Source organism: Equus caballus, chromosome 1 (assembly GCF_041296265.1).
Source record: "Equus caballus isolate H_3958 breed thoroughbred chromosome 1, TB-T2T, whole genome shotgun sequence".
Lineage (NCBI taxonomy): Eukaryota > Metazoa > Chordata > Mammalia > Perissodactyla > Equidae > Equus > Equus caballus.
In genome coordinates, this window is record NC_091684.1 from 104,505,704 (window position 1) to 104,533,066 (window position 27,363).

General features: G+C 43.8%; 1 protein-coding gene across 2 annotated transcripts in view; it reads left to right on the top strand.

The window, feature by feature from the left end:
- Nucleotides 1-823: 823 nt before the first annotated feature.
- Nucleotides 824-27,363, top strand: part of CRTC3 (CREB regulated transcription coactivator 3) — a 95,231-nt gene continuing 68,691 nt past the window's right edge. The window contains exons 1-2 of one of the 2 annotated variants that reach the window (XM_023649559.2): nt 824-1,132; nt 10,467-10,565. In XM_023649559.2, the coding sequence (XP_023505327.1) occupies nt 1,001-1,132; nt 10,467-10,565 (231 nt within the window). In that variant the 5' untranslated portion in view covers nt 824-1,000. The remainder of the gene's footprint in view (nt 1,133-10,466; nt 10,566-27,363) is intronic. The other variant, XM_023649566.2, reaches the window with a different exon arrangement.

Consider the following 27,363-nt stretch of genomic DNA (forward strand, 5'->3'; position numbering starts at 1 on the left):
AGACCCTCTTCAGAGCTGTCCAGAACATCTTTATGCACATCCGCATTTGTGCTGAGAGTCGCTTCTGGACTGTGAAGGAGGAGGAGAACCGTTGAGGCTGACGGGCTGGTGACAGGTGAGGTTGAGCCCTGGCTGGAGCCGGAGTCTGCGGAGACCACAAGGAGCCTTGGAGAGGACCGTGAAAAGGGGCCGGGGCTGAGGAGCCACGAGGTTCCACCGGGGCGGGGATGGTGTCTCAAGTTCGTGCACATCAGGAGATAGTTTACAAACTGAGATCCAGATGAAGGCACTTCTCTCCTGGGTGGGCCTCCGCGCCTGTCAGCGGAGCGCAGCGCGGGTGGAAGCGGGCTGGGGGCGGGGGGACCGCGGGCCCCGCAGCCTGGGACCAAGCGAGAGGCCGGCTCAAGCTTAGGTCGCCCGCTTTTCCGCCCCTGAAGTAAATCGTTATAATTGTGGGAACGGGAGAAGGGTGTTAAAACTGTTCCAAAATCGTCACGTAAATCCAAAGGCCAGGATTTCCCCAAATGGGAGTATTGCAGTAACATGGGCCCGGGGCTTCTCCCACGCGGCCGAGCCATTTCGCTTTGCTGACGGGGTTTCCTGTGTCTCTGCGCGCTGCGGGCTCCTGCGCCGGGCTTGGAGTCGCTGGGCCGGGGCGGGCGGCGGGCTCCGGAGGCCGGGCTGGGGCGCCGTGTGGCGGGCTCGAGAGGCCGTGTGCGGGGCTGGCGCGCGGGTGGGCGGGGCCTGTCCAGGCGCCCGGGCCGGCGCTGGGTGGGCGGGGCCTTATGGGGGCGGGGCCGGCGCGCGGGGGCGGGCCTGGCGCGCTCCCGGCCGCTCGCGGGCTGTGGGGCCGCGGCGGCTCCTCTGCCGGGTCGCGCCGGAGGCCGTGCTTCGGGCGGCGGCCTGGGCGGCCTGGGCGGCCTGCGGACGGACGGACGGCCGGGCGGAGGCGCAGGCCCCGCGCCCGCCGCGTGCCCCTGCGGCGGCGCCGGCCCGCACCATGGCCGCGTCGCCGGGCTCGGGCAGCGCCAACCCGCGGAAGTTCAGTGAGAAGATCGCGCTGCACACGCAGCGGCAGGCCGAGGAGACGCGGGCCTTCGAGCAGCTCATGACCGACCTCACCCTGTCGCGGGTGAGGGCCTGCGCCGGCGCGGGCGGCCAGGGGCGCGGGCGGGACCCGCCGGCGGGGAGAGGGCGCGCGGGAGCGGGGCGGGCGGGCGGCCGCGGCCTCGGGGCTTCCCCGCCTCCCGGCGCCTCAGGCTGTTGGCGGACGCCGCGCAGGGGGGACTGCGGCGCGGGCCGCGGTGCGGGGGCCGGGGCGGGCGGAGCGGCCGCGGGGGAGGCGCCGGCAGCCCCGAGAGGAAATCGCGAAGGGCCCGGAGGCGGGCGGCGCGGCCCCGCGTTGCTCGGAACCTCCACCCCCTCGGCGTGCAGGGCCGCGGGCCGCGGTCGCCCTCAAAGCCGCTTCGGGGCCGGGTACCGGCGTGTGATCCCGCGGCGAGCGTGAGGCTTTGCTCCTCGCGCTCCTGGGAGGCGCTTCCTCGAGTCCGGTTCCCGGTGTTTCCTGAGACCCGGCAAGGTGCATGGCGCTGCAGGAGACCGAGGGGGGCCCGGGGGTATGAGTAAGGCGCGAGCCGGGACAAACACCGGCGAGGTCGGCTGACTGCTGAGCGAAGCGGTGGAGGATGGAGAGCCGGCGCGAGCGTGCGCGCGGGACCCGGAGGAGGGTCGGCCTGAGCCGGGCCGGCCTTGAGCATCCTGAAGGCTGACCTTGAAGGACCATCGGGATGATGGGGGAGGATCTGCAGATGCTGGGGCCGGGGGCGCAGCTTGAAGAAGAGCTGAGAACAGAGTTGCAAACTGGCGGTCCCTGGCTCAGCGAGCTGCAGGCATCTTTTTTTTTTTTTTTTTTGGCTAGGGCTGTGTTTGGGAAAACTGCTTGACTCTGTTGCCAGAATTTTTTAATTGTGAGATTTTCATTTAAAAATCAAAATTTCTTTCTTTTTTCTTTTGTTTCTCTCTCTTTCTCTATATATATCCTGAATTCCCATATGACAGTCATATGGGAATGGAGCTGGAGCTGGGTGGTGGTTGCCCCGCCAATGGAGCGTGAATTCTCTAGTTGGCCACACTTGTCACCACACCCTGTCATGATCCCCCACACTGGGGCTAGGTGTCACTTGCCATTTGTCATATTTTCGATGGTGTTTTCTTTTAGTGAAGTTAAGGGGAAAGTGAAATATTTCTTACACTTACACTTCTGTCATGCTGAGAAAAAAATATGTGGATAAAGAAGACTGAGGATTTCAAGAAACTTTTTTTCTGGGGGCTGGCCCGGTGGTGTAGTGGTGGTAGTTCCAGAGCTGTGCTTTGGTAGCCTGGGTTCATGGGTTTGCACCCCGGGCACAGACCTACACACTGCTCATTGAGCCGTGCTGTGGGGTCCCACATAGAGGACCTAGAAGGACTTACAACTAGAATATACAACTATGTGCTGGGGCTTTGGGGAGAAAAAAAAAAAAAAAAGAGGAAGATTGGCAACAGATGTTAGCTCAGGGCCAGTCTTCCTTGCCAAAAACAAAAAAATTTTTTTTCTCACGCCTTACTAGCTTCACTCATTTATTACCTGCCTGATATCCACAGGCATTTACGTTTGTGATCTTGGTTCGATTCAGGGATGAACATTACAAGCTCAGAGCACATTGAGGAGAATGTGTGAAAACTGAGGATTAATGCTGGGGCCTGTGTTGTTTAGATACATAAATTGTATATGTACAAATACGAACACTCTATATGTCTGTATACCTAGAGTGGATCCAATCTCTCACCCAATTCATGAATTCCCTTTAAAACATCCCTGACGGATGAAGCCATGAGTAACGTACAGATTCTTTTAAAGGCAAAATTTTTTCACAGATCCTCAGTGTTCACTTTAAATGAATTTGATTATGTTACTCAATTGTGTTCAGACATAAACTCACATATAACATCGTTTGCTTAAAGCTGTGATACAACTGCAAACTAAAACACATGTACAAAATAAATTCAACCAAAGGTAAAAATAAATTCAATAAATTCAGAGTAACAACATTAATTTAATGTGAGAAATGCTGTTCAGCTGAACTGAATTGAAGCTCTCACTGTGAATATGCGGCTAACCACTATAGCTCAGATTCTCTTGAGTTTAGCAGGCCTGATGAGCTGTGCCCCATGTGATAACTCAGGCCACTCCTCTTCTCTGTTCTGATTACCACAAAATCATGGTGTCACTTTGCCCTTCACCTGGTTCAGGACATCATTTACATGTTAATTCTGCCTGTATTCTTTTCTGCTCTACCCATTGCTAGTACAGTAATACTACTGGGCTCCACTGTGTTCATAAACATGAAGGCAAATGATAACACTGAATTTGCCAGTAATATTTAAAAAAAATTTTTTTTGGGGGGGAAGGTTAGCCCTCAGCCAGCTGCTGCCAGTCCTCCTCTTTTTGCTGAGGAAGACTGGCCCTGAGCTAACATCCATGCCATCTTCCTCTACTTTATATGTGGGATGCCTACCACAGCATGGCTTGCCAAACAGTGCCATGTCCGCACCCGGGATCCAAACTGGCGAACCCTGGGCCACCGAAGCGGAACGTGCGAACTTAAGCGCTGCCCCACCAGGCCGGCCCCAATAATATTTAAAAATTTTAAGGGTTATTTTCCTAATAAAGTCACAAAACTTAACACTTCTCATAGAGAACTCTTAGATCCCCAAGCGTATGTGTGAACCTCCAAGGGTCTGAAGATCCCAGGTGCAGAAGAATCCATCTAGTTCTTTATTGGTAACCGCATGGCAGATATACTGATTTTCCATTCCCGGTTTATGGCAGACATGCTTACTCATGGGGCAGACATTGCTAATCAGTCTCAGTACTTTTACCTCTCTGAGCATGTGTTGGGCTTCAGGTCCTTCTCTGCATAATCACAGCTAATCCTTCAGAGTTGGAGTTAAATCCTGTTTGCCTAGTAGGTGGGATGGACTAGATTATGGAGAATGTTTTACTCTAGCTTTAGGGGTTCAGCCTTCTCAGGAAGCAGTGGGAAAATTCTGAGAAGAGAATCCTAGGAGGCTCAGTTCGGAGGTGGTACCTGGGCTGGTAAGGCGAGGATGGAAGCAGAGGCAGGTACGCGCAGAAGGAGGCCGTCCTTTTGTTCCTTTGTTAATCTGTCGGTACTAGAGTGCCCACTGTAGTTAGGGGGTGTGCGTGGGGGAGCTGAAGATGTGGTGTCTCACTTCAAAGAGCTTATTAATTTGTTCAGCAGGTGCTTACTGAGTCCCTAGTGTGTGTCAGGAGTTAGGATGGACACTGGGGATATAGTGGTGAGTAGGCCAAACACAGTCTCCTCATGGATTTTAGGATTTTATGGGAAAGACATCCAGTTGACAAGTAAGGACACATTTTGTTGACTGTTACAAAGGCACAAGCAGATGGAGCTCTGAGAGTGTGTGGTAGGGAGTCCTCACCTCATCTAGTGGCCCGGAGGATTCCTGGGAGTGGGGAAGGCATTTGGGGGTATATGCTTATGTGTTGAGGGAGGAAGAATGTTCCAGCACAGGGGGCAAAGTTTCTACAAGGGGATGAGGAGGGCGATTTGAGTTGAGGCATTCACAGAGGTCAGATTGTAGAGACGAGGTTTGGGATGTGATCCTGAGGACAGTGGGAAGTCATTGCAGCTGTTGAACCAGGGGAACTTTGCGTTTTAAACGATGCCTCTAGCTCCAGAATGGTGGGTGGAAAGAGGAGGAGGCAGCAGAGAAACTGTTTGGAGGTTGAAACACTAGTCTGGGAGATGTGATGATGGCATTGACTGGGCTGATAGCAACAGGGAGGCAGAGACGGGAACAGACTGATACTTAGGAGGTAGAAAGGACCAGACTTGGTGAACGGTTGAGGGAAGTGAGGGAGAGGGAGGACTCGAGCATGATCCTCAGCTTTCAGACTTGAGCCATTTCAGGATGTCCTCCTTTAAGAGAGGGAGCACTGGCAAGAGTAAGTCGGGAGCAGACTCCTCAATGTCAAGAGATGCTGAGTTCGAGGTGCTGAGAGGCAAAGTTTAAGTAGAGATGGTCCAGCAAGCAGTTTGTGTGTGGTCCTGGAGCTCAGGAGGGAAGTTCAGGCTAGTGATATAAACGTGGGAATCTTTGGTGTGTAGCTGTGGGAGTAGATTCAGCTGCCTAGGAAGAATTTCTAGAACAGATCTTGCAAGTTGGTGGCCTAAATTCTAATTTGGCCCTCTGATGTATTTTGGGGTGGTAGGGGGAAGGCAAATGTGTTTTTTAAAAAAAACTAGGGCCAAGAATGAATGTTGAGATTTTATATTAAAATCTGGACTTTGGCTTCTTTTGAAAAACGAGATTATCTAACAACATTCACCCTACATTTCTGCATGGCAGCAGTTGCCTGGAGCTGAGTAGTGGCTGCCCCCATTAGATAGGGCATGTGTATGTTTTTCAGTTTGCCACAGTCCCTACCACTCCCTGTGGTGTTCCTCACAGTCATTCCAGCCCTCTTCACTTAGTTATCTTCCGTACTGGCACCTGTAGGCATTTGAGTTTATGACCCCTCCTGTAGAGTGAGGTGTGAAGAGCGCCTAGGAGAAGCCCAAGAAGCTCCACCATTTATAGGGGAGGGCAAGGAGGAGGAACCAGAAAAAAAGACTGAAGAGCACCCAGAGGTAGGGGAAAAGCCAGGAGGATCCTTTTTAAGAGGAAGGAGTGTCAGCCAGCTGAGCCCGGTGCTGCTGACTGGGTCTGGCGTGATAAGGACGTGTGCTTTGGTCCGGTCACGTGGAGGTCGTTGCTAACCTTGGGGAGAGTTGCTGTGTCCGCAGAGTGCTGGGTGGAAGGGAGGTTGTGGGGCACTGAGGAATGGATGGGAGAAAATGGAGACAAGGTTGGGAACTTGTTCAAGAAGGTCGGCTTAGAAGGACAACTTGTAGTGTTGAGAAACCGCCAGATAAACTCAGCACATCGACTTGGAGTGTTAATTTGGCTTGAATATTTAAAAAACCATTATTTTTAGATTAAAATAAATTAGATACGTTATGGAGTAGCGAGGCCTCTGAGGGGGTGGAGAAAGGAGACTAGAAAGATTAGGTTTGGGCTAAATGTTGAGTGTTATCTTTGCCAGGCTCTGTGCTGATCTCTTTATATTCATTATCTCACGTAGTTCTCATAATGACCCTATGGAGTGTGTTTCTAGAATGTTCTTCATTTTGCTTGAGAGGTAAGGTTGCATGGCTGGTAAGTGGCTGAGCTGCGATTTGAATCTGACTGTCACACTGAATGTCTGTATACTCAGCTGCTTTTTTTTCCATAAGGATATCAAATTGTACCAGTGGCAGTTATTGAAAACACTTTTCTTTCCCCATTGAATTGCTATGATGCTTTTCTCAAAAATCAATTGGCCATATATGTGTGGGTCTATTTTTGGATTCTCTCTTCTGTTCTGTTGATCTATACATCTCTCTTTTGGGCAATAGCCTGGATTTCTGTAGCTTTATAATTAGTCTTGAAATGAAGTAACTTAAGTCTTCCAATTTTGCTCTTTTTAAAAATTGCTTTGGCTACTGTAGGTTATTGGCTCATCTGTAAATTTTAGAATTATCTTGTCAGTTTCTATAAAAAGGCCTGCTGGGGTTTTGTTTGGGATTGTGTTGACTATTAGAGACCTTTTCAAAAAGGAATTAGTGAGGCTTAGATCTCATTTCATAAAGACATTGAAGGAAATTCCACTAAAATGTGTGACTATAGGCTAACAGTTGTTAACTCAAGTTACAGGGTGAGGCAGTTGAGGAAAAGGAGTGAAGGGGCCAGGAATGAGATGATAAATGGTTGCTGATCTCGGGTCGTAGTGGAGGAATAATAGGGTACAATGAGGACTCGACAACGGGGGAACCCAAGCCACGTCTAAGGGGGCGGTCCCTTCTCAGCGCTGGGCATTGTTGCCATGCAAGAATGTGGGTTTAGTGTTGTCTGATCTCTCAATCAAGAGAAGTTGGAAATTCAGATATTTATGCAGTCTGCCAATTTTAAAGTTAAAATTTCAAGCATTGAGTAGGTATCATGTGGGTCATACAGAACTCTCAAGGCTAAACGTGGCCTGTTTCCTGCCAGTTGGTGCTCTCCGCCTTAGGCTAGTCATTCTTTGGTTCTCATTTTCATCACCAGTGAGCATGATGGTGTGGAAGACAGTCCCTACAGTTCTTTCTAGCTCAATGATTCTGAATTTTAAAAGAGGAAAATATCAAAATTATTCAAGGGTTTAGAAGATAGTTGAGGGGCCGGTTCCATGGCCGAGTGGTTAAATTCGTGCGCTCCGCTGCGGCAGCCCAGGGTTCGGATCCTGGGTGCGGACATGGCACTGCTCGTCAGGCCACGTTGAGGCAGCGTCCCACATCCCACAACTAGAAGGACCTGCAACTAAGATATACAACTATGTACCGGGGGCGGCGGGGGGGAGGGGGTGGGGTGCGGGGTTTGGGAAATAAAGCAGGAAAAAAAACAAAAGATTGGCAACAGTTGTTAGCCCAGGTGCCAATCCTTAAAAACAAAAAAGATAGTTGAGAATATCAACAATAAAGATAGTATTTTGGGAAGTTGTCCAGAGCTTTACGTTTTACACCGTCATGTCTATCCTCTCTTATAACCCTTACGTTGTCTTTGTGAAATAGAGGGCAGAATAGCTTGCCCAACCCCAGGGGAGTTCCAGGTTACAGAGTCAGGTCTTCCAGTTCCAGCTCCAGTGCTCTTTTTACTGTAGTGCACTGGTCTTGGAAAGCTCCAGAAATAGGCGCTGTGGGAGGGAGAGCAGATATAGGAGACTGTGAGAGAGCCTTCAGCTCAGCTGAAAGCAGGTCTCTAGCTAGATTTAGAATTTAGCTTGGTTGAAGTGTCACGGCTTTTGGGTAAGAGTTGAAGCCTTTGTGAGGACTCTGAAATCAGGAACTTTGGCATGTTTTCCTCTGAGTAAGCCAGAGCCTGGCACAGTACCTGACACACAGTTAAAAGTTTTTATGGGGGCCGGCCCGGTGGCGCAGCGGTTAAGTTCGCACATTCCACTTCTCGGTGGCCCGGGGTTCGCCAGTTCAGATCCCGGGTGCGGATATGGCACTTCTTTGCATGCCATGCTGTGGTAGGCGTCCCACATATAAAAAGTAGAGGAAGATGGGCACGATGTTAGCTCAGGGCCAGTCTTCCTCAGCAAAAAGAGGAGGACTGGCAGTAGTTAGCTCAGGGCTAATCTTCCTCAAAAAAAAGTGAAGAAAAAAAAAATTTTTATGTAAGTGAGTAAATGGATGGATTGATGGAAGAAGGGATCAAAGGCTTTAGATCAAGGGGGCTGAGAATTTTGCCTAGAGAATTTCAAGGATAGAGTCAAATGCTTCTGGTAAGTGCTTTGAGAATGTTAAGATCAAAAGCTGAGACTTTATTCTTACAACTCAGCTGATAGATGGAAAAAGCTCACCATGTCCTCCTTCTCGTATTTGGCTCTCGGATCTGGGTTTTGATTAATAGATTATAACCGTCTCCCAGGGCAATATGTTTGAGAAATCAGATACTGTGGGTATAAGGAAGTTAAGGCTGCCAAAGGGTTTTGTATACTTTTAAAACTTCCAGACAGATGTAAGTCCTTATTTTTTGGAGATGCGTATTGAAATACGGAATGCCTGGGATTTCTTTTAGTGGGGTGCTGTGATAGCAGAGGGGGTAAAGATGGATCAAGAGTGGACATAAGTTGGGGCTGGCCCCGTGGCCGAGTGGTTAAGTTCGCGTGCTCCGCTTCAGGCGGCCCAGTGTTTCGTTGGTTCGAATCCCGGGCGCGGACATGGCACTGCTCATCAGACCACGCTGAGGCAGCGTCCCACATGCCACAACTAGAAGAACCCACAACGAAGAATGCACAACTATGTACCGGGGGACTTTGGGGAGAAAAAGGAAAAAATAAAATCTTTAAAAAAAAAAATAAAATAAAAAAAAAAAAAAAAAAAAAGAGTGGACATAAGTTGATAATTATTGAAGCTGGAAGATAGATGGGGTTTCATTATACTCATCTTTATTTTATATGTATTTGAAAGTTATCATAATAAATGTAAAAACAAAATCAGAGAGCTTCATAGGCACAGCAATGCTTTTGGTCACTCAAACTTCACTTTTCTCTGAACTTTTAAATAGTGTGACCATCGAGGGAGAAATAGAAGAAAGGAAAAGAATATGGCAGAAATAAGAATGTGGGTTTTGAGTTAGACAGCCTTAGCTTGGCCTCTTCTTGCTGTGTGACCTTGTGCAAGTCTCTGAACTTCCTAGGTCTGGGGCTCCAGGTCTGCAAAAGCAGGATAATGTAGTCTCCTGTGGTGGTTGTGGAGAGGGTTAGGGATGAAGTGGGTAGTGCGTCTGAGGGCAGCATCTGGCTCGTCTTAGGGGCTCAGATCTGGTAATTATTATTATTATCATTAGACAAAGGCAGAGAGTAATGAAAGGGTAAAAATCTGCCTCAGGGTTCCTGTCTACCCTTTCTTCCCTACGTGAATTATAAGTGCCAAGGGTTATATAACCACAGAAGAAATTTATTATTTAAGAAACAGAACTCTTAAAGACCAAATGACCACTTTGGGGTTTACAAGAACTGTAACCAGTTTACTGCCTTTTGGAAAATGAAGGAAGAACTTGCAGAAGTAAGGCATCTTAAAACAGTGGGATACCATTTTATACCTGTTGAATTGGCCTTCTTCTTTACCCCAAATTAATGATAATATCGAGTGTTAGTGAGTTTTTTGGTGAGACTGTTTTCTCATATATATATTGGTATACCCTTTGGGAAAACATTTTGGCAGTATGTGTTGAGAGCCATCAAAAGGCCCATACCCAAACCTAGGAATTATTCTTTGGAATATGTTCTAAGGGAATAATTCAGAAGAGGAAATGTTATGTAGCCATTGAAAATGATTATGTAATATCATAGAAAAGACTTATGATGTAAGCATGTGAGATTGTACCTATGTTTTATGGTCACAACTGTGCAGTTATTACACATAAATGTAAATGGAGACTGAAAAAAAGCATGATGGGGAAGGAAAAACGGTTAATGTCTTAGAGTCATAGATAGAGGCTTAGTTTTCCTTTGAGAAATTCTTTTATTGGGTTGTTAAAGATTGTGCCTGCATGCCTACACATACACCCTCAAAGACCTTGCAAGAGTCCCTAGCTGTCCTGGTGCATGGGGCATTTGGAACCTGGATAAATTCTTTCCAAAAATAGACTAATCAAGCCAGAAGGCACTTGAAACCTGGAGGTTTTAAGTAGAGAAGAAATTGAAACCAAGACTTTCATTCTGGAGCCGTTTCTCTACAAAGCACCATACTTTGATGCTTCTTTCAGATCTTTGCTGTCGTCTCTCAACAGTCTTGAAATCGCTTTGTTTCCAGGTTCAATTTCAGAAGCTTCAGCAACTGCGCCTTACACAGTACCATGGAGGATCCTTACCAAATGTGAGCCAGCTGCGGAGCAGTGCGCCAGAGTTTCAGGTACCTCCAGATATTTGCTTTCTTTAAACTGAGTGGAGTGTAAAAAGATAGGCAGAGATTATATTTTAAAAGATTAGATCTTGAAGGATAAACTGGACCTTGATACAATTCAATGTTCTCCTGGGAAGTCCATCATTATTCTCTTTCCTGGCTTCTGCAGCGTAAGATTGTGTTATTTCACAAATAGTCTAATGCAGCACCATCCAGTAGAAATACAACGTGAGCCACCTATGTAATTTAAACTTTTCTAGTAGCTACAGTAAAGAAAAAGAAACGTATACTTTACTTTAATATTATTTAAATAATTATTTAACCCAAAGCGTCTAAAATATTATCATTTCAATATATAGTCAGTATAAAAAACGTTAATGAGATATTTCACATTCTTTTTTTTGTATGAAGTCTTTGAAATCTGATGTGTATTTTAGACTTAAAGTACATCTCAATTCAGACTAGCCACATTTCTCTCCCTTCATGTGGCCATTTCTGCCATGTTGGACAGTGCAGATCTAAGGCAAAGATAAGTGGTCTGTATTGCATTAGATTAGTGCAGTGTCTCAGGTGCTTTAACCATTCAGGTCAGTAAAGAGCCTTGTGCAAAACAGTGTGGAATTGTTTTGACAATGGTATATGATATTTTTGTTAAGAACAGAATTAGACTTACTTAGATATGCTAGTCTCTGAAAAATCAGGAGCATGTCATTCTAATTACACAATTTAAGATTTGGTGTTAAAGGTGAGATATGAACTTTAAGATGAAGCGTAGCTTTATTCTTTTGGATGCCTCTCCATTTTAAAAGTACTGTCATCTTTGTTTGTTGTAAAAACTGGGTTCACTTGTTTGATTATGTCCCATAGTACAAAAGTATTATTTAAATTGGAGACTTCCATTTGAGAGTGTTAATAGGAACCCTTAACTGTAATGGTGATTAGAAAAAGTACAATGTAAACATGTTTCTATCCTACTTCCCTGGAATCTTGTCTTTAATATAATGACATTGGAATCTCACTATAGTACTGCTGATGTTAGAGATCTGCTTCTGTAGATCGAACTGTCTTATATGTTGGCCTATTGGATCATTCAGTATCCAAATAAAGTAGATCTCTGCTTTATGCTGGATTTCATGCTTAAGAAAATAGAGCATTGTCAGAGTTTGTTGTGTTTGAGATCCTGATTTTGTGGTCTTTATATAAATGTGACTTTATTGTCAGATTTAGAGGAATACAGAATTTACTCTCAGGTCCCTTTCCTGTTTCACTGGGGAGTGGGATGAAGTGACAGCCTTGGCCTTCCTGGGATTCATTCTTTGAATACTTTTTTCACTTTGAAACAATCACAAACTTACAGAAAAGTTGGAAGTACCATACAAGTAATGTTTTTTCCCTTTGAGAATAAGTTGCTGACCTGATGCCATATCACCCCAAAATATTTCACTGTGTATTTCCTGTAATCAAGGATATTGTCCTACATAACTAAAATAGCACCATCAAAATCAGGAAATTAACAGTGATACATTATTCCCGTCTGATCCTCAGATGCCGTTCAAGTTTCACCTAGTGTCCATTACTGTCCCCTATAGCAAAAGGATCCAGTTCAGAATGACATGTATTTAGTTATTGTCTTTAGTTCCCTTCGGTCTGGAGCAGTTTTTCAGTCTTTTATTTTTGACATTAAAAAAAATAATTTTTGACTTTTGTGACCTTGTGACTTTTGAAGATTATAGGCCAGTTATTTTGTAGAATAACCCTCACTTGGGGTTTATCTGATGTTTCTTCGTGACTATGCATCTTTGGCAAGAATAACCCAGAAGTGATGTGGTTATTGTATCCCACTAAGTGGGTGATTTTCATTTGGCCTGTTACTTTTATCAATTAAGGTGATGTCTGTTAGGCTTCTCCACTGTTAAGTTACACTTCCTCTTTGTATTAATAGATATTTTGTGAGGAGATATTTTATCCTGATTCTCATCAAACTTTCAATTTATACATTTATTTATTTCTGTATATATGATTTTGTGGTTTCTTATTTTAGTCAATGCATTATAATATATAACTATTATTGTTATTATTTTGATCCTCACATTATCCCTTTAGGGGATAGTTAGGCCAATGGGAGCCCTCTTCCCGGGATTCTTCTTGACAAACTGAGGAAAAAAGGGAATCCCAGAAGCATAGATTTTCTTTTCGTTTTTTTTTTTTGAGGAAGATTAGCCTTGAGCTAACTACTGCCAATCCTCCTCTTTTTGCTGAGGAAGCCTGGCCCTGAGGTAACATCCATGCATATCTTCCTCTACTTCATACGTGGGACGCCTACCACAGCATGGCTTTTGCCAAGTGGTGCCGTGTCTGCACCCGGGATCTGAACCGGCAAACCCCGGGCTGCTGATAAGTGGAACGTGTGAACTTAACTGCTGTGCCACCGGGGCAGCCCCTAGGTTTTCTTTTTTAAGTAAACATTCTGAAGTATAATTTACATATGGTACAATTGCCCTTGTTTAGGTATACAGTTCTATGTTGTATAATCACCACCACAATCAAGAAATAGGACAGTTCCATCATCCCCAGAAAGGTCCCTTATGTCCCCGTGTGATCTCTCACCCCCCCGCTCCCAGCCTCTGGAACCACTGAGCTGTAGTTTTGCCTTTTCCAGTGTGTCCTGTAAATGGTATCAAAAATACGTAGCCTGCCGAGTTCTTCCACGTAGCATAGTGCACGTGAGACTCATCCATGTTGTTGTGTGTGTTAGTTTCCTGGGGCTGCTATAACAGAGAACATAAACTGGGTGGCTTAAAACAGCAGCCATTTCGTCTCTCACAGTTCTGAGGCTGAAGGTCTGAAATCAGGCTGTCAGTAGGGCCATGCTCTTTGAAGGCTCTAGGGAAGAAGCCTTCCTTGCTCCTCCTGGCTTGTGTTAGTTGCCACCAGTCCTTGGTGTCCCCTGCTTTGTAGCTCCATCACCCCACTCTCTGCCTCCATTGCATATGACCTTCTTCCCTCTTTGTCTCTGTGTTCAAATCTCCCTCTCCCGTCTCTTATAAAGCCATCAGTCATTGGATTTAGGGCCCACTCTCATCTGGTATGACCTCATCTTAACTTGATTACATCTGCAAAAATTCTCTTCTCAAATAAGGTCACATTCACAGGTACTTGGGGTTAGGACTTGAACGTATCTTTTTGGGGAACATAATTCAACCCACTTCATTGTATTTATCCGTAGTCCATTCCTTTTTATTGCTGAGTAGTATTCCATTGTATGGAGGTGCTATAGTTTGTTTATCCGTTCATCAGTTGGTGGGCATTTGGATTGTTTCTACCTTTTGGCAGTTGTGGGTAAAGAAGGATACTATAGACATTCACATACAGTTCTTGTGTGAACACCTGGCAGTGGAACTGCTGAGAAACATGGTAAGTGTGTATTTAACTTTATGAGAAACTGCCAAACTGTTTTACAAAATGGTTATACTATTGCACATTCCCACCAGCGGTGTATGAGAGTTCCAGTGACTGCACTCTCTCCAGCCTTGGTATTTCCGTTGTTTTTTTTAAATTGTAGTAAAAAACGCAACTTAAAGTTTACCATATTAACCATTTTTAAGTGTATGATTTAGTAGTGTTAAGTATATTCACATTGTTGTACAACCGATCTCCTGAACTTTTTCATCTTATAAAACTGAAACTCAGGGCTGGCCCCATGGCCTAGTGGTTAAGTTTGGTGCACTCCACTTCAGCGGCCCAGGTTTGGTTCCCAGGCACAGACCTGCAGTGTTTGTTGGCAGCCATGCTGTGGTGGTGACCCACATACAAAATAGAGGAAGATTGGCACAGATGTTAACTCATGGCGAATCTTCCTCAGAAAAACAAAAAACAAAAAACCTCCTGAAACTCTGTACTCATTAAATAGGTCTCCATTCCCTCTTCCCCCAGCCCCTGGCAACCACCATTCTACCTTTCTGTCTCTATGAATTTGACTGCTCTTGTTACCTCATATAGTGGAATCATACAGTACTTGTCTTTGTGACTGGCTTATTTCACTTAGCATAATGTCCTCAAGGCTCAATCATATTGAAGCATGTGACAGGATTTCCTTCCTTTTTAAGGCTGAATAATACTCCATTGTATGTATATGCCACATTTTGTTTATCCATTCATCCATCAGTGGACATTTGGGTTGCTTCCACCTCTTGGGTATTGTGAATAATGCTGCTATGAATATGGGTGTGTAATTATCTCTTGGAGATCCTGCTGTCAGTTGTTTTATGTATATACCCATAAGTGAGACTGCTGGATCATATGATAATTCTATTTCTAATTTTTTGAGAAACCCCCCAGACTGTTTTCCAGAGTAGCTACACCATTTTACCTTCCCGCCAACAGCATACAAGGGTTCTAATTTCTCCACATCATGGCCAACACTTGTTATTTTCTGTTTATTTTATTTTATTTTTTTCCTGATTGTAGTGATCCTAATGGGTGTGAGGTAGTGGTATTTCAGTTTAAAAAATTTTGGTCATTCTAGTGCCTGTGTGGTGGTATCTTACTGTGTTTTTTGTGGTGGTGGTTGTTTGGTGAGGAAGATTAGCTGTGCGCTAGCATCTGTCACCAGTCTTCCTCTCTTTGCTTGAGGAAGGTTGTCCCTGAGCTAACATCTGTGCCAGTCTTCCTCTATTTTGTATGTGGGACTCCACCACAGCATGATTTGATGAGTGGTGTGTAGGTCTGTGCCTGGGATCCAAACCCATGAACCCTGGGCCGCTGAAGTGGAATGCGCAAACTTAACCACTACATCACTGGCTGGCCCCTCATTGTGGTTTTAATTTGCATTTTCCTAATGACTAATGATGTTGTACACCTTTTTGTATGCTTATTTACCATTTTTATATCTTCTTTGGTGAAGCCTCTCTTCAGATCTTTTGCCCGGTTTTTAAAGTGAATTCATTTTCTTACTATTGAGTTGTGAGAGTTCTTTATATATTTTGGATACCATTTCTATATCAGATATGTATTTTGCAAATATTTTCTCCCAGTCCATGGCTTCTCTTTTCATTTTTTTAACAAAGTCTTGAAGTATAGAAGTTTTAATTTTGATGCAGTCTAGTTTAGCAGTTTTGTTCTTTTATGATTTGTGCCTTTTTGTGTCTTATCTAAGAATTCTTTGCTTAACTTGGGGTCAAGCAAAGATTTTTTTCCTATGTATTCTTATAGAAGTTTTATAGTTTTTTTCGTTTTTTTGAGGAAGATTAGCCCTGAACTAACTATTGCCAGTCCTCCTCTTGTTGCTGAGGAAGACTGACCCTGAGCTAACATCCATGCCCATCTTCCTCTACTTTATACGTGGGATGCCTACCACAGCATGGCTTTTGCCAAGTGGTGCCGTGTCTGTACCCGGGATCCGAACCGGTGAACCCCCTGGCCTCCGAGAAGTAGAATGTGTGAACTTAACCGCTGCACCACCGGGCTGGCCTCAAGTTAATTTTTTATGTCATGCAAAATATAGGTTGGAGGACCACTCTTTCTGCATATGGATGTTGAATTGTTCCAGCTCCATTTGTTGAGAATATTTTCCTTTTGCTATTGAATTACCTTGGCATCTTGTTGAAAATCAGCTGGCCATGTATGTGTGCGTCTATTTCTGGACTCTACTGTTCCATTGGTCTCTGTGTCTATCATTTTGCTGATACCATACTGTCTTGATTGCTGTGCCTTTATAGGAAGGCTTGGAATTAGATAGTGGGAGTCCTCCAACTTTGTTCTTTTTCAGAGTTGTTTTGCTTATTTTATTCTTTTGCTTATCCATAAAATCTTAGAATCAACGTGTTGAGTTCTACAAAAAAACCTGCTGGGATTTTAAATGAGATTGCATTGAATCTATAGATCAGATTGGGGAAAACTGACATCTTAATAATACTGAGTCTTCTAATCCATGAACATGGTACAGAAGCACAGATTTTGATTCAAGTTAAGTTGCTTATAATTATTTATTTAAACACAATCCCCTTCCTTTTGTGTTTGTAGATCACTTTGGAATTTATAAAATGCTTTCACATCTGTTATTTTAATGGATCTTTACAGCATTAGTTGGTAAGCATCATACTATTTTATTGTTGATTAAAGGTCAATTTTCTATCCTAAAGGAAGATCTAAAAGCACATTCTTTTCCTCTAACCCATTGGTCCCTTACACAGAGAACACAGACTTATCAGATGAGTAAACCAAAGCAAGCTTTGCAGGCTGCCTTCTGATAATCCTTAGCAAGGGGCAGGTCTTCAGTGAGGTGGCTAGAGTTACAGCCCTCATATCTCCAGCCAGGGCCTGCAATAGTACGTTGAAGGCAGACAGGAGGAAGTGGGCTTTATCTTTTTCTCTGAGGGCTAGGGCTGTCTTTTCTGGTTACGGGAAGGATAACTGTTCTCTAGCATGTTCCAGCCTGCATAGCAGCCAGGGCACCTGTTGGCTGTGTGGCCTGATTCTCAGGCAGCTACAGAGAGAGGGACAGAGGGCTTCTCTCTGCATAGGGCTATCTGGGTGTAGTTGTAGCCTTTCATGGTCTTCATGTGATCCAACTAGTCCTTTCAAATTGTATCACTAAAAACTAATCACACTTCTACGTTTCTGACTATTACAGTTTTACAAAATTGCATCATCTTGTTTATAACTGAGGGTTTATAGTTCTAACTAATTTAGGGAACAATGTGGTGGCTAAAGGCAGGAAGCCTTGTTGTATGACAGTAAAGGCTTGGAGGGCCAGGTCCAGAACAGTGATTTTCTTGAGGCCCACTACCAATACGGGTGGGTATAATGAGGCCTAGAGCTTGTATAGCAAGTATGTAAGAGAACCAAAACTTAGAAATCAAGCCTTTGACTCGTAGTTCAATTTCGGTGCCTTCTTTTGCTGCATTTCCTTTCAAATTTTTATAAAATTCTTTTAAAAAATGATTGGCAAGGGGCTGGCCCTGTGGCCGAGTGGTTAAGTTCGCGCGCTCCGCTGCAGGCGGCCCAGTGTTTCGTCGGTTCGAATCCTGGGCGCGGATATGGCGCTGCTCGTCAGACCACGCTGAGGCAGCGTCCCACATGCCACAACTAGAGGAACCCACAACGAAGAATACACAACTATGTGCTGGGGGGCTTTGGGGAGAAAAAGGAAAAAAAATAAAATCTAAAAAAAAAAAAAAAAAAATGATTGGCAAAAGGTAGTTAAATTCAAACAAATGGAAAACATAAGTATCAATATTAATCTCAAAATACTGCTAATAATAGCCAACATTTATTGAGTACATGCTATGTGCCAGACAATGCATTGAGCTCTTTACATAGATTATTTAGTCTTCACAAAAACCCTCTGGGGTTGGTATATGTGTTTGTTAATTGTCATAGCATTATTTGACTTTATGTGATGAAGCAAGATAGCAACAAATTGCGAAAGACAACAACTCCTAGTAAACTGAGATGAATGTGACAATAGCACAATTGTAGATTTTTAATTCACTGTAGTGGCTGAGCCAGTATTCAAAATAAAGATAAAAGAGAGTGATATCATTAACAATCAGAATTACTGTATACAACAATTTATTCTATAAAAAGATAAGATACTCTTGATTATGAAAATGACACTTGGGGGCTGGCCCAGTGGCGTACTGGGTAAGTTCACACGCTCTGCTTTGGTGGCCTGGGGTTCCCGGGTTCGGATCCCGGGTGTGGACCTGCACATTGCTCGTCAAGCCATGCTGTGGTGGCATCCCACGTACGAAATAGAGGAAGACTGGCACAGATGTTAGCTCAGCGACAATCTTCCTCACCAAAAAAAAAGTGGGACTTGCTTATTATAGAAAACAGGTAACGTCCCTGTTCACATTTTGGCTCTTTTCTTTCAATAGTTTTGCTGTGACTATAAATATTTTAAACAAAATCAACATCATACTGCTGTATAGTTTGTATCTTTTTTGTGTGTCATGAACGTTTTCCCATATGTTTAAATGATCTTCAAAACATTTCTAGTGACTTAGGATATTCCATGACATGGATGTACCACAGTTTATTTAACTGCTCTCTTATTGTTGGACATTTGGGTTGTTTTCACCATTTGTTCATAAGATACGTGTGTCTGTATAAATTGATCATATACTAGGCCAAATAAATTCTTGGTAAATTAAAAAAGGAGAAATTGAATCTGAGCATAAATGATAAAATTGTAATAAATAATTAAATTTAAATTAAAAAATCCAGCCACTTGAAAAACTTTTAAATCCTTTTCAAAAACTATAAGGTACATTATCAGTGGCAAGTTAGAATACATAAAAGGGAAAAAGATCACATTTATAATAGCTTAAAAGTATATATGTATAAAACATTTGTTTTACTTAAAAATTTATAAGAACTATATGAAAAAATCTAAAAAACATCAGTGAAAATAAAAAGCTAAAAGATTGCCTTCACTCTGAAAATCTGATGAAAGCTGTGAATCCCTCCTGAGAAAAATATATACAGATGTACACATACTCTCATCCACTTCTTTTTTAAATAAACTTTTTAGTAGGGAAAATTTCAAACATATTACACTCATTTTGTGTGTATTTTGCATGTATCTTGATCGCATATCAAGAGCTCTTGGCCTAGGATGATTTACATTTATAAGTTTGTTTTAAATATAAAAAATAATTCCCTTTATCTTTCTGTACCTGGTTTTCTGAATCTGTAAAATATATATAGAGGAAAATTGTGGAAAATGATTCAGTAACTTAGTATGGGGTTAGACAGGCAGAAAAGAAGTTGTCTGAAACACCTATGCCTTTGCCGTTGCTGCCTTAATCCTCAAGCATCCTTTATCAGCCTTTAAATCACTTCTGTCCTCATGCGGAAAATCCATTCCTGAATGGGTAATTGCAGGCCTGATCTTGAGAGCTGCTGCTTTGAATTTGCAAGTGATATCGTAAGTGGCCTATAGGTAGCACCATGCATAAGCTTCCTTTCTGCAGCTGAAGCTCGCCTCTCAGAGCTCCCCCAGGCTCCTGTCTTCCTCACTGTAGGCTGTGGGGGCCTGGGAAGGGGGAAGGGCAGCAGAAGCAGGTTTGGTTGAAGGGTTGAGCAGTGCCCGCCCTCCACCCAGCACAGGGAACGCTCCCAGCTCCAAGGAGCTGAATTCCAAGCAGGTGCAAAACATCTGTAGTGAAACAGGAGAGGCGGATTCTCACTGAACATTCTCGCAGATTGTGTAGGGCAGAGTGATGAGATGAACAAGGCACCTGTCCATCTTGTACTTCCTGTTTCCGAAAGGAAGAGCTGAGGTTCCTTGATGCCATCCGGATAGCTTTGGGGTTAAACAACCTGAAGGGCTGCAGACCACCCTCCCACTGTGATTTAGGCACATCACTGAATTCTCTGACCTCATCTATAAATGACGGTAATGACAATTACTTGATATGGTTGTTGTAAGGACCTAATGAATGCAGAATAAATGCAGAAGAGCTTTGGAAAGTAAAGTACCAAGCAACCTTCAGTTATGAACCCAAATAGTGCTTAGGGGCAATTTTGAAGTAGGAAGTTTGTATCTATCACTTTCTGCCCCTTTTTTGTCTGTGCTCTTCTCACCCGCCTCCCCCTCCACACCCAGGACCTATGCTGTCCAATATATAGTCATTAGCCATATGTGACTATTTGAATTTAAATTAGTTAAGATTAAATAAAATGAAAAGTTCAGTTTCTTGGTGGCACAAGCCTCGTTTCAAGTGCTCAGTAGCCACGTGTGACTGGTGCTAGGGCATTGACAGTGCAACTCCAGCCAGTTAGCATTCGCATGCTGCACTCTGGTCCCCAGTTTCAGCACTGGATTAAGTCCTTCCCTTCCCCTAAAAACCCAGTGCTCGAAGATGATGTTCCCTTCCTCCTTCCCTTCATCAGCCAATCACATTTCTGTGTCTTGGCTAAAGTGCTTATTTGGATTATAAGAAAAGTATTCTGATTAAATTTCATATAAAAAATTTTAGCCTCCACTTAACTACTCTGAGGCACATACATTTCAAAAGAGGATGCCTGTAAAATCAAATCTCTACTTGGCAGAATTTCACAGAATAAAAGGAGGCAGGTAATCTGAAAGCCTGTGTGAAAGGACTTATCCTTACATTACCACACACACACACACACACACACACACACACACACACACATACGCACGCACGCACGCAAGCATCTGCACCAACAAACTGACCCGGGGGGGCGGGGCTTGTGTTCTTTTGCTCCCTCCCTCCTCTCTGGGAGGAGTTAATTACTCTTTTCACTTCTAATTAATTGATAGATAATTAAATAAATTCAGCAAATATTTCTTGAGCTCCTACTATGATGGCAGAAATATAATCTTTCTGTATGAGGCATGGGAAGCATGGAAATGAGTAAGTTGGCCCCTCCACAGAGGTCAGTTGTGGCCCAGTTAGTCCTTGTTTAGCACCATCAGTTTTGTGTCCTGAGGTCTGGGCAGCTTGCATCCAGCCACTGCCCCTCACTGAAGGAGAGCTGCTCTGCCTTAAGTCATGAATGACCATGGAGTTTCGGAGCCTATCCCAAAATGGTTATGTCCTGAGTCACAGATGAAAGAATCTCTTCGGAGACCTCAAAACAGCCTCTTGTGCCGTCTCTTGGTGTTCAGAAATTCTGTCTATCTCTACCTTCAGCTCCTAGTTCCTCTTATTTCCTGACCATCCTCATCTAGTTCTGTCTCTTGGAGTTGTGGCAGTGACTTGCAAGGTGAACTTGCCCTAAGCCTCTGCTTCCTCTGGGTACTGCCCAGGACATGGCTATGATGTGATGACGAGTATGGCTTGGGTGTCCAGCAGACCTGGGTGTGAGCCCTGGCTCCACCACTCTTTTAATCTGTGGCATTTCCTCAACCTCTCTAAGCCTGTTTTTTCCTGTGTAAAATAGGGATATTAATAATTACCCGTAGGATAAACTGAGATAGTGGGAGGCATGGAGAGTGAGTTAAGGGAACTAGGGTGTAAAGATAACTGATTCCTTCCCAACCAAGAACTGAATTCTGGTTATGTATGCTCACTCGTCATAGTTTGTGGCTTTTGTGGCATAGTCATCTGCTCAAAACTTAAAAATGAGAAGGAATTTTGTTTCCAAGGTCATAAACCTTAGCCAGCCCTGCTCATGGGTACAGCATGCTTTCTGTCAGCCCTGAAACAATACCCTTTTATCTAAATACTATTAGATATGATGAGATAGGACAGTGACCCTGGGCTTCTTCATGAGATTTAGAAAACCTCATTTACAAATTATTTTATGTACATTATTTCCAGGAAAGATTTTCACTAATTATGAATATCTATTTTGTGTTATATCTTAATTTCTTTTTCAGAGACTGGCATTTTTCTCACCCTCTCCCTAAATTCCGTTTAGGAGTCCATACCTCCCAAACTGCAGGCACTTTGCTGCTGTGATTTCTTACTCTCTCTCTGTTTGATTTGCTCACTGGTTTGCCTTTGATTTTTGACTTCCAGCAGCGTGTTCTCTTCTGCCTAAGGAAATAGAAGCGCAGAAAGTTAGGGGCTTACTTAATAGCTTTGGAATGTGCATCTGTCCCAAAATAGGAACTGTGACCAAGAATATGGTTGTCACATTTTTAATACAGATTTGGGTAGTACTTTTTTCCCTGTGTTTTTATCTAACTATATGTGTTGAGTAGTAGATTTATAGAATGAAAGAGAGAAGTAGACAACTTGCGAATCTTGAGTAATGGGGAGTAAAGGTCTTGAAATTTTAGAAGGGGCAAGGAAGCGTTGGCCCCACTCACTGAATTAGGAACATCTGCATCCATGAGAACTTGCACAAGAGAACTGGAACCCTGCCACATTCATTCCGCCTTTCACATGCTCCCAATTGTTCCTGCAGTGGAGGCTCGGGATAGTATGGATGCTCCAAATAGTGCTTGGAAAGACTGAATTGTATTCCGTGAATTTAAAATCTCTATGCCTGAAAAGTTGGAAGAGATGGGAGCTTCTCCTGAGAAGTCCATCCTTTGGATAAGTCTGATGTCTATTTGAAAAGAAATACCTTGAGGACTGAAGTGCTAACATACGTTTTGTTTTAAAATAAAAGCTTTAGGGCGGTACAGAGGCTGCATAGAAGGAAGACCACAAGGTCCGACTCTGAATTCAAATCTGGCCTCTGCTGCTTTCCAGCTGTGTGACCTTGGACAAATCGCTTAACATCTCTTAGCCTCGGTTTCTTCACCTGTAAAAATGAGGATAGTAGTAATGCCAATGTCAGAGTTTTGTTGTGAGGAATAAATGAGTTAATTACATAGCACTCTTAGAGCAGTGCCTGGTGCGAGGTGAGCACGTTAGAGGTGTTTCCTCTTGTTCTCAGTAGTGTTACTACCACCACTGTAATTACTTCCACCACCACCTCTACGGCCACTACTACATCACGGGCTTGGCATCAGCCAGGGTTGAGTTCTAGCTCTGCCACTTGCCGTCTGGGTGTCCTGTTTAAGTCTAAAAGCCTCCGTCTCTGCATTTGTAAGATAGGGCTCTTCATAGCATCTGCCTCACAGGGTTGTGGTGAAGAGGACCCAGATGCTAGTGTGAGGCGCTGAGCACAGTACCTGGAGCCGTAAGTGCTGTTGCTGTGTTGCTCTTGGCGCTGCAGCGGCCATCAAGGCATCGCCCACAGTAGAGTGTTGGTCTCCGCTGTGAGTTGTGTCACAAGCAATTTGTTCTTGCTAATAAGCTACCAATGCTTGAGAATTATTTTTAAAAATTAATTAGCGCTAAGTCAAGGTTGTCCCCACCTTAATGTTATTGCTGTTCACTTCTGTTTTGAGGAGTGGAGAGCGCCTGGAGGAGACAGTCCTGGGCTCCCAGGATTGGGCACACCTGGGTACGCCTAAGGGCACGGGTGTCCTCATTTGGAAGTTGACCATTTTGTGTCGAGGCAGCAAACGTGCTAGAGAATCGCTGGTCTTGGGGCGCCGTCCTTTCTGCCGCAGGGGGTGCTGTTCACGCTCTTCCTTGTGGCAAAGCCCTGCTCCTTCAGACCGAAGTGCCACAAGCCCCCAAAACCCAGCCATTCTTAGCCTCTCCAAACGTATGTAGCTACCAGGAAAATACTTGTTTTTATTGTTAAAATCACTTTTCTAGTACATTAAACAGCCACTGTAACTTGCACTAACTTTATTCGTTAATAAATATTTGTTGAGTCCTGTGATGAGTAAGATATTATTGGGTTTATGAAGATAATTCAGACAATGTCCCTTTAAGGAGCTTACCAAGTTTGATAGGTTGTGTACACAAGAACTCTAGTAGAAAAGCATTCACTCTAGTGTTTTCTTTTTTAGCTTCCATTTTTAAACTGTTACATTCAGAGTTGTTTATAGCTTGGTCTTTAATTCTTTGTTGTTCATTATAAAAATAATACATGTACATTGTATAAAATTTGGAAAATATGTAAAAATTAAAAAGGAACAGAAAAATTATCCATATTTCATCAATTAGAAATTACCATTTTAATGTGTTTTTCTAGTTATTTTTCGTGCAACTTTTATACAAGTGGTATTCTCCGTATTTGTATCCTGTTTCTTTTTCATTTCAGCCATTATATAACCATTGTTTCCATGTGTTGTTAAAATACTTTATAAGTCTAATTTTAATAGCTAAATAACGTTTCATCATATATGACTTACAGTTTATAACCACTCTCTATATGTTGGACATTTTGGTTGATTCTAGTTTTTCTTTATTATAAACAACATAGTAATAAACACCTTGGTAGATGAGTCATTTGTGTTTCTGATCCTAGATTTCCGTAGGTAGAATAATTCAGTCCAAGAGTATTTGAAATACTTGAAATATTTGTAAGGTATTAATACGTGTGGCTTTGTTGCTTTTTGGCAAAGATATTTAACCTAACAAAATTTTTGACTCTGATTAATTTGAATATTTAATTACCTTAAGTACAGGAGATCCTTAGCCTTTGCAGATCTGACATTCAAGTGTTGACTCTTGAAGAAGGAGTCCAAAGTTCATGACATAAAGTAGTTTGCATGCTTACTGAAGCACAAAATTCAATCATGTGGGCCTTGAGGCTGGTGAGGCCTCAAGTCTTAGACACATGAAATGGGGTCCCTCTTGGAGGGACTCATATTTCTGTGTGCCTGGATCTTTCATGGTGCTCTGGCATTTCATTGTGGCCCTGCCCAGTATGTTAGAGTCCTCAAGTCAGTCTATAGTGTGCCGACATCAGCCTGATGATATGGCTGTGGGTGCAGATCGAGTCAGATCTTGTCTGGTTTCTGGCTTCTGTGGTAACCTTCTTCCCCAGGCTCCTGGGGCCCTTGACCCTTGACTAGCTAGCCTCTTGCCCATCTCTGGGACACAGTCCGGGCTGAAACACAGGGAGTGAGGCTGCCTCACACTCTGTAATTTGGCCTCAAGTCACCATTGTTGGCCTTGTGCCTTAGCTCTGATAACTGGACTCTTGTCTGCTTCCTGGGTGCCAGAATCCCTTGGTAACCTGCCTCATGTCCCTCTGCCTTGTTTTTATCAGCCTCCCTCCCAGGGCCTGAAGTCCTGCCCTGAAACACAGTGACTGATGCACTTTCCTGATGTCAGCCACCCATTTTGCCTTTCTGGTGGATTCCAGAGTGCCCTAGATTTCTCATTGTTCTGCAGTGCCCTCAGTCAGGAAGCCTCTGTTCTGGATGCTTATCTCAGCACAGAGCAACTTCATTCTTCCAGTTACTCAGGCCAAAAGCTTGGAGTCATCATCAGCTCCTCCCAGTTTCCCACATCCCACATCTGAGCCTCCAGCAAATTCTTGGGTCTATGTTAAAAATATATCCAGAATCTGACTGCCTTGATCTGAAGCATTATCGGCTCCACCCTGGGTTCTTGCAGTAGCCTCCTGACTGGTGTCCTGGCTTCTATCCTTATCCCCTTTCAGTTATTCTCAACACTGCCGTCTGAATGATCCTTTTAAAATATGAGCCAGATTATCTTCTCTTTTCACAATCCTCCAATGGCTTCCCATGTCATTCAGTGTAAAGTCAAAGTGCATACGCTGCCCCACCAGGCCCCGATTACCTCTCTGCTCTTACCTGCTACGTGTCTGTCTGGCACCCTTCCTCACTCACTCCGCTCCAGCCACACTGGCCTTTTTCTCTGCTCATTGAACCCTCCCTGGGATCGCTCTGCCAGGAATGCTCTTTCCCCAGATATCTGAATGGCTTACTTCTTCACTTCTCTTAACTCTATTCAAATACCTCTGATCACATCAGTGAGGCCTTCCTGCTCTAAAATTTGCAACCCCCTCCACCCTCTTTCCTGCTTAATTCTTTTTCCTTCTCACTATGCAACATGCTATATATATTTCTATGCATTGATTTCTATTCTGTCTTCTCCATTAGAATGTCAGCTCCATGAGGGCAAGGGCACTTTGGCTCACTGCTCTGTTTCCGAAGTCTGGAACAGTGCCTGACCAGGTTGTGAGTTTGTTAAATATTTGCTGAATGAGTGAGTCAGATAGTTGAATATTTGCCATGTGTCAGCACTGTTCCAAGTGTTGTATATGCATCATCTAATTCTCATAGTAACCCTATGTGATGGTACTTTGGTGATTCCCATTTTGCCAATGAGCAAACCGAGCCTAACTAGAGAGGTTAAGTGACTTGACCAAGAGGATGGGAGCCGCCACACAAATATTTCCATAGGGCAGCATGTTAGGATGAACATGGCCTTTATCATCAGACAAACCTGCGTTCAAGTCCCAGCTCTGTTGATGGAGTTAAAACCCTTCCAGGCTTCAGTTTCCTCAGTTGTAAAATATGGACAATGATTCTACCTCTCAGGTGGAAGGATTGCATGAAATCAGGTGTATGTTATTTTCACGTGTATTTTCCTGATTGCTGGTGAGGTTGACATTTGTTTCATATATTTATGGGCCACTCAGATTTCTCCTTCTGGGAATTTCCTATTCATAACCTTTGCCCAGTTTTCTGTTTATTCTTCTTCTTATTAAGTTGCAGGAGTTCTTCGAATGTTAGAGACACATGTGGTCCTATGTATTACAAATAGTTCTCCTTACACTATCATTTGTCTTTTGATAATGTTTTTGGAATCTTCTGTTATTCACATACTTCGAGGTGCAGTGTTAGTGATGGATCAGTCAGTGAGAATACAGATTTATTCATTCAACAAGTATTTACAGAGTGCTAGAACTTTGTGGGATACTCATTAAGTTATGACAGCTCTAAATCCTGACTTTCAGCTTGCGTCACTGATGGTGGCTCTCAGCTTTGGTTTTAGCAGATTCTTGAAAGAGAATGTGTTTTCTCAGAGGCAAGTAGACCCAAACATTTTCCAGACTTTGGCCACATAATCAGAAATTTTAAAGTTGTGGAATTTGTGGGCTTGGCTCCAAGTGATCAGGCATACGTTGTCTTCTCTTCGGGCAGAGTTCGCTTTCAGTTTACTCCAGCCTCCCTGCAACTCCACAGCATGCCTAGGGCGGATGATACACACGGCAGACGTCCCCAGACGTGGGGTGAATCCAAAGGCAGCCTCAGGAACTAGACTGTAGTGCACATGCTCAAAACCTGGGAGGCTCTTCTGAAGTCATGTGACATCAGATCAAGGCACCCACTCTGCAGATCCTCAAAGGTCTGGGTGTTGCAGCAATGGGGAGTGAGTGTGGCATCCGGATGCTGCCTGCCTGAGCTACAGGTCCAGATCGAGTCTGAATAGTGAAGCCCCTTGAATGAATCACCACTGCTCCTATTTTCACCCTCCGGTTTCAGTTTGTCGAGATGTCT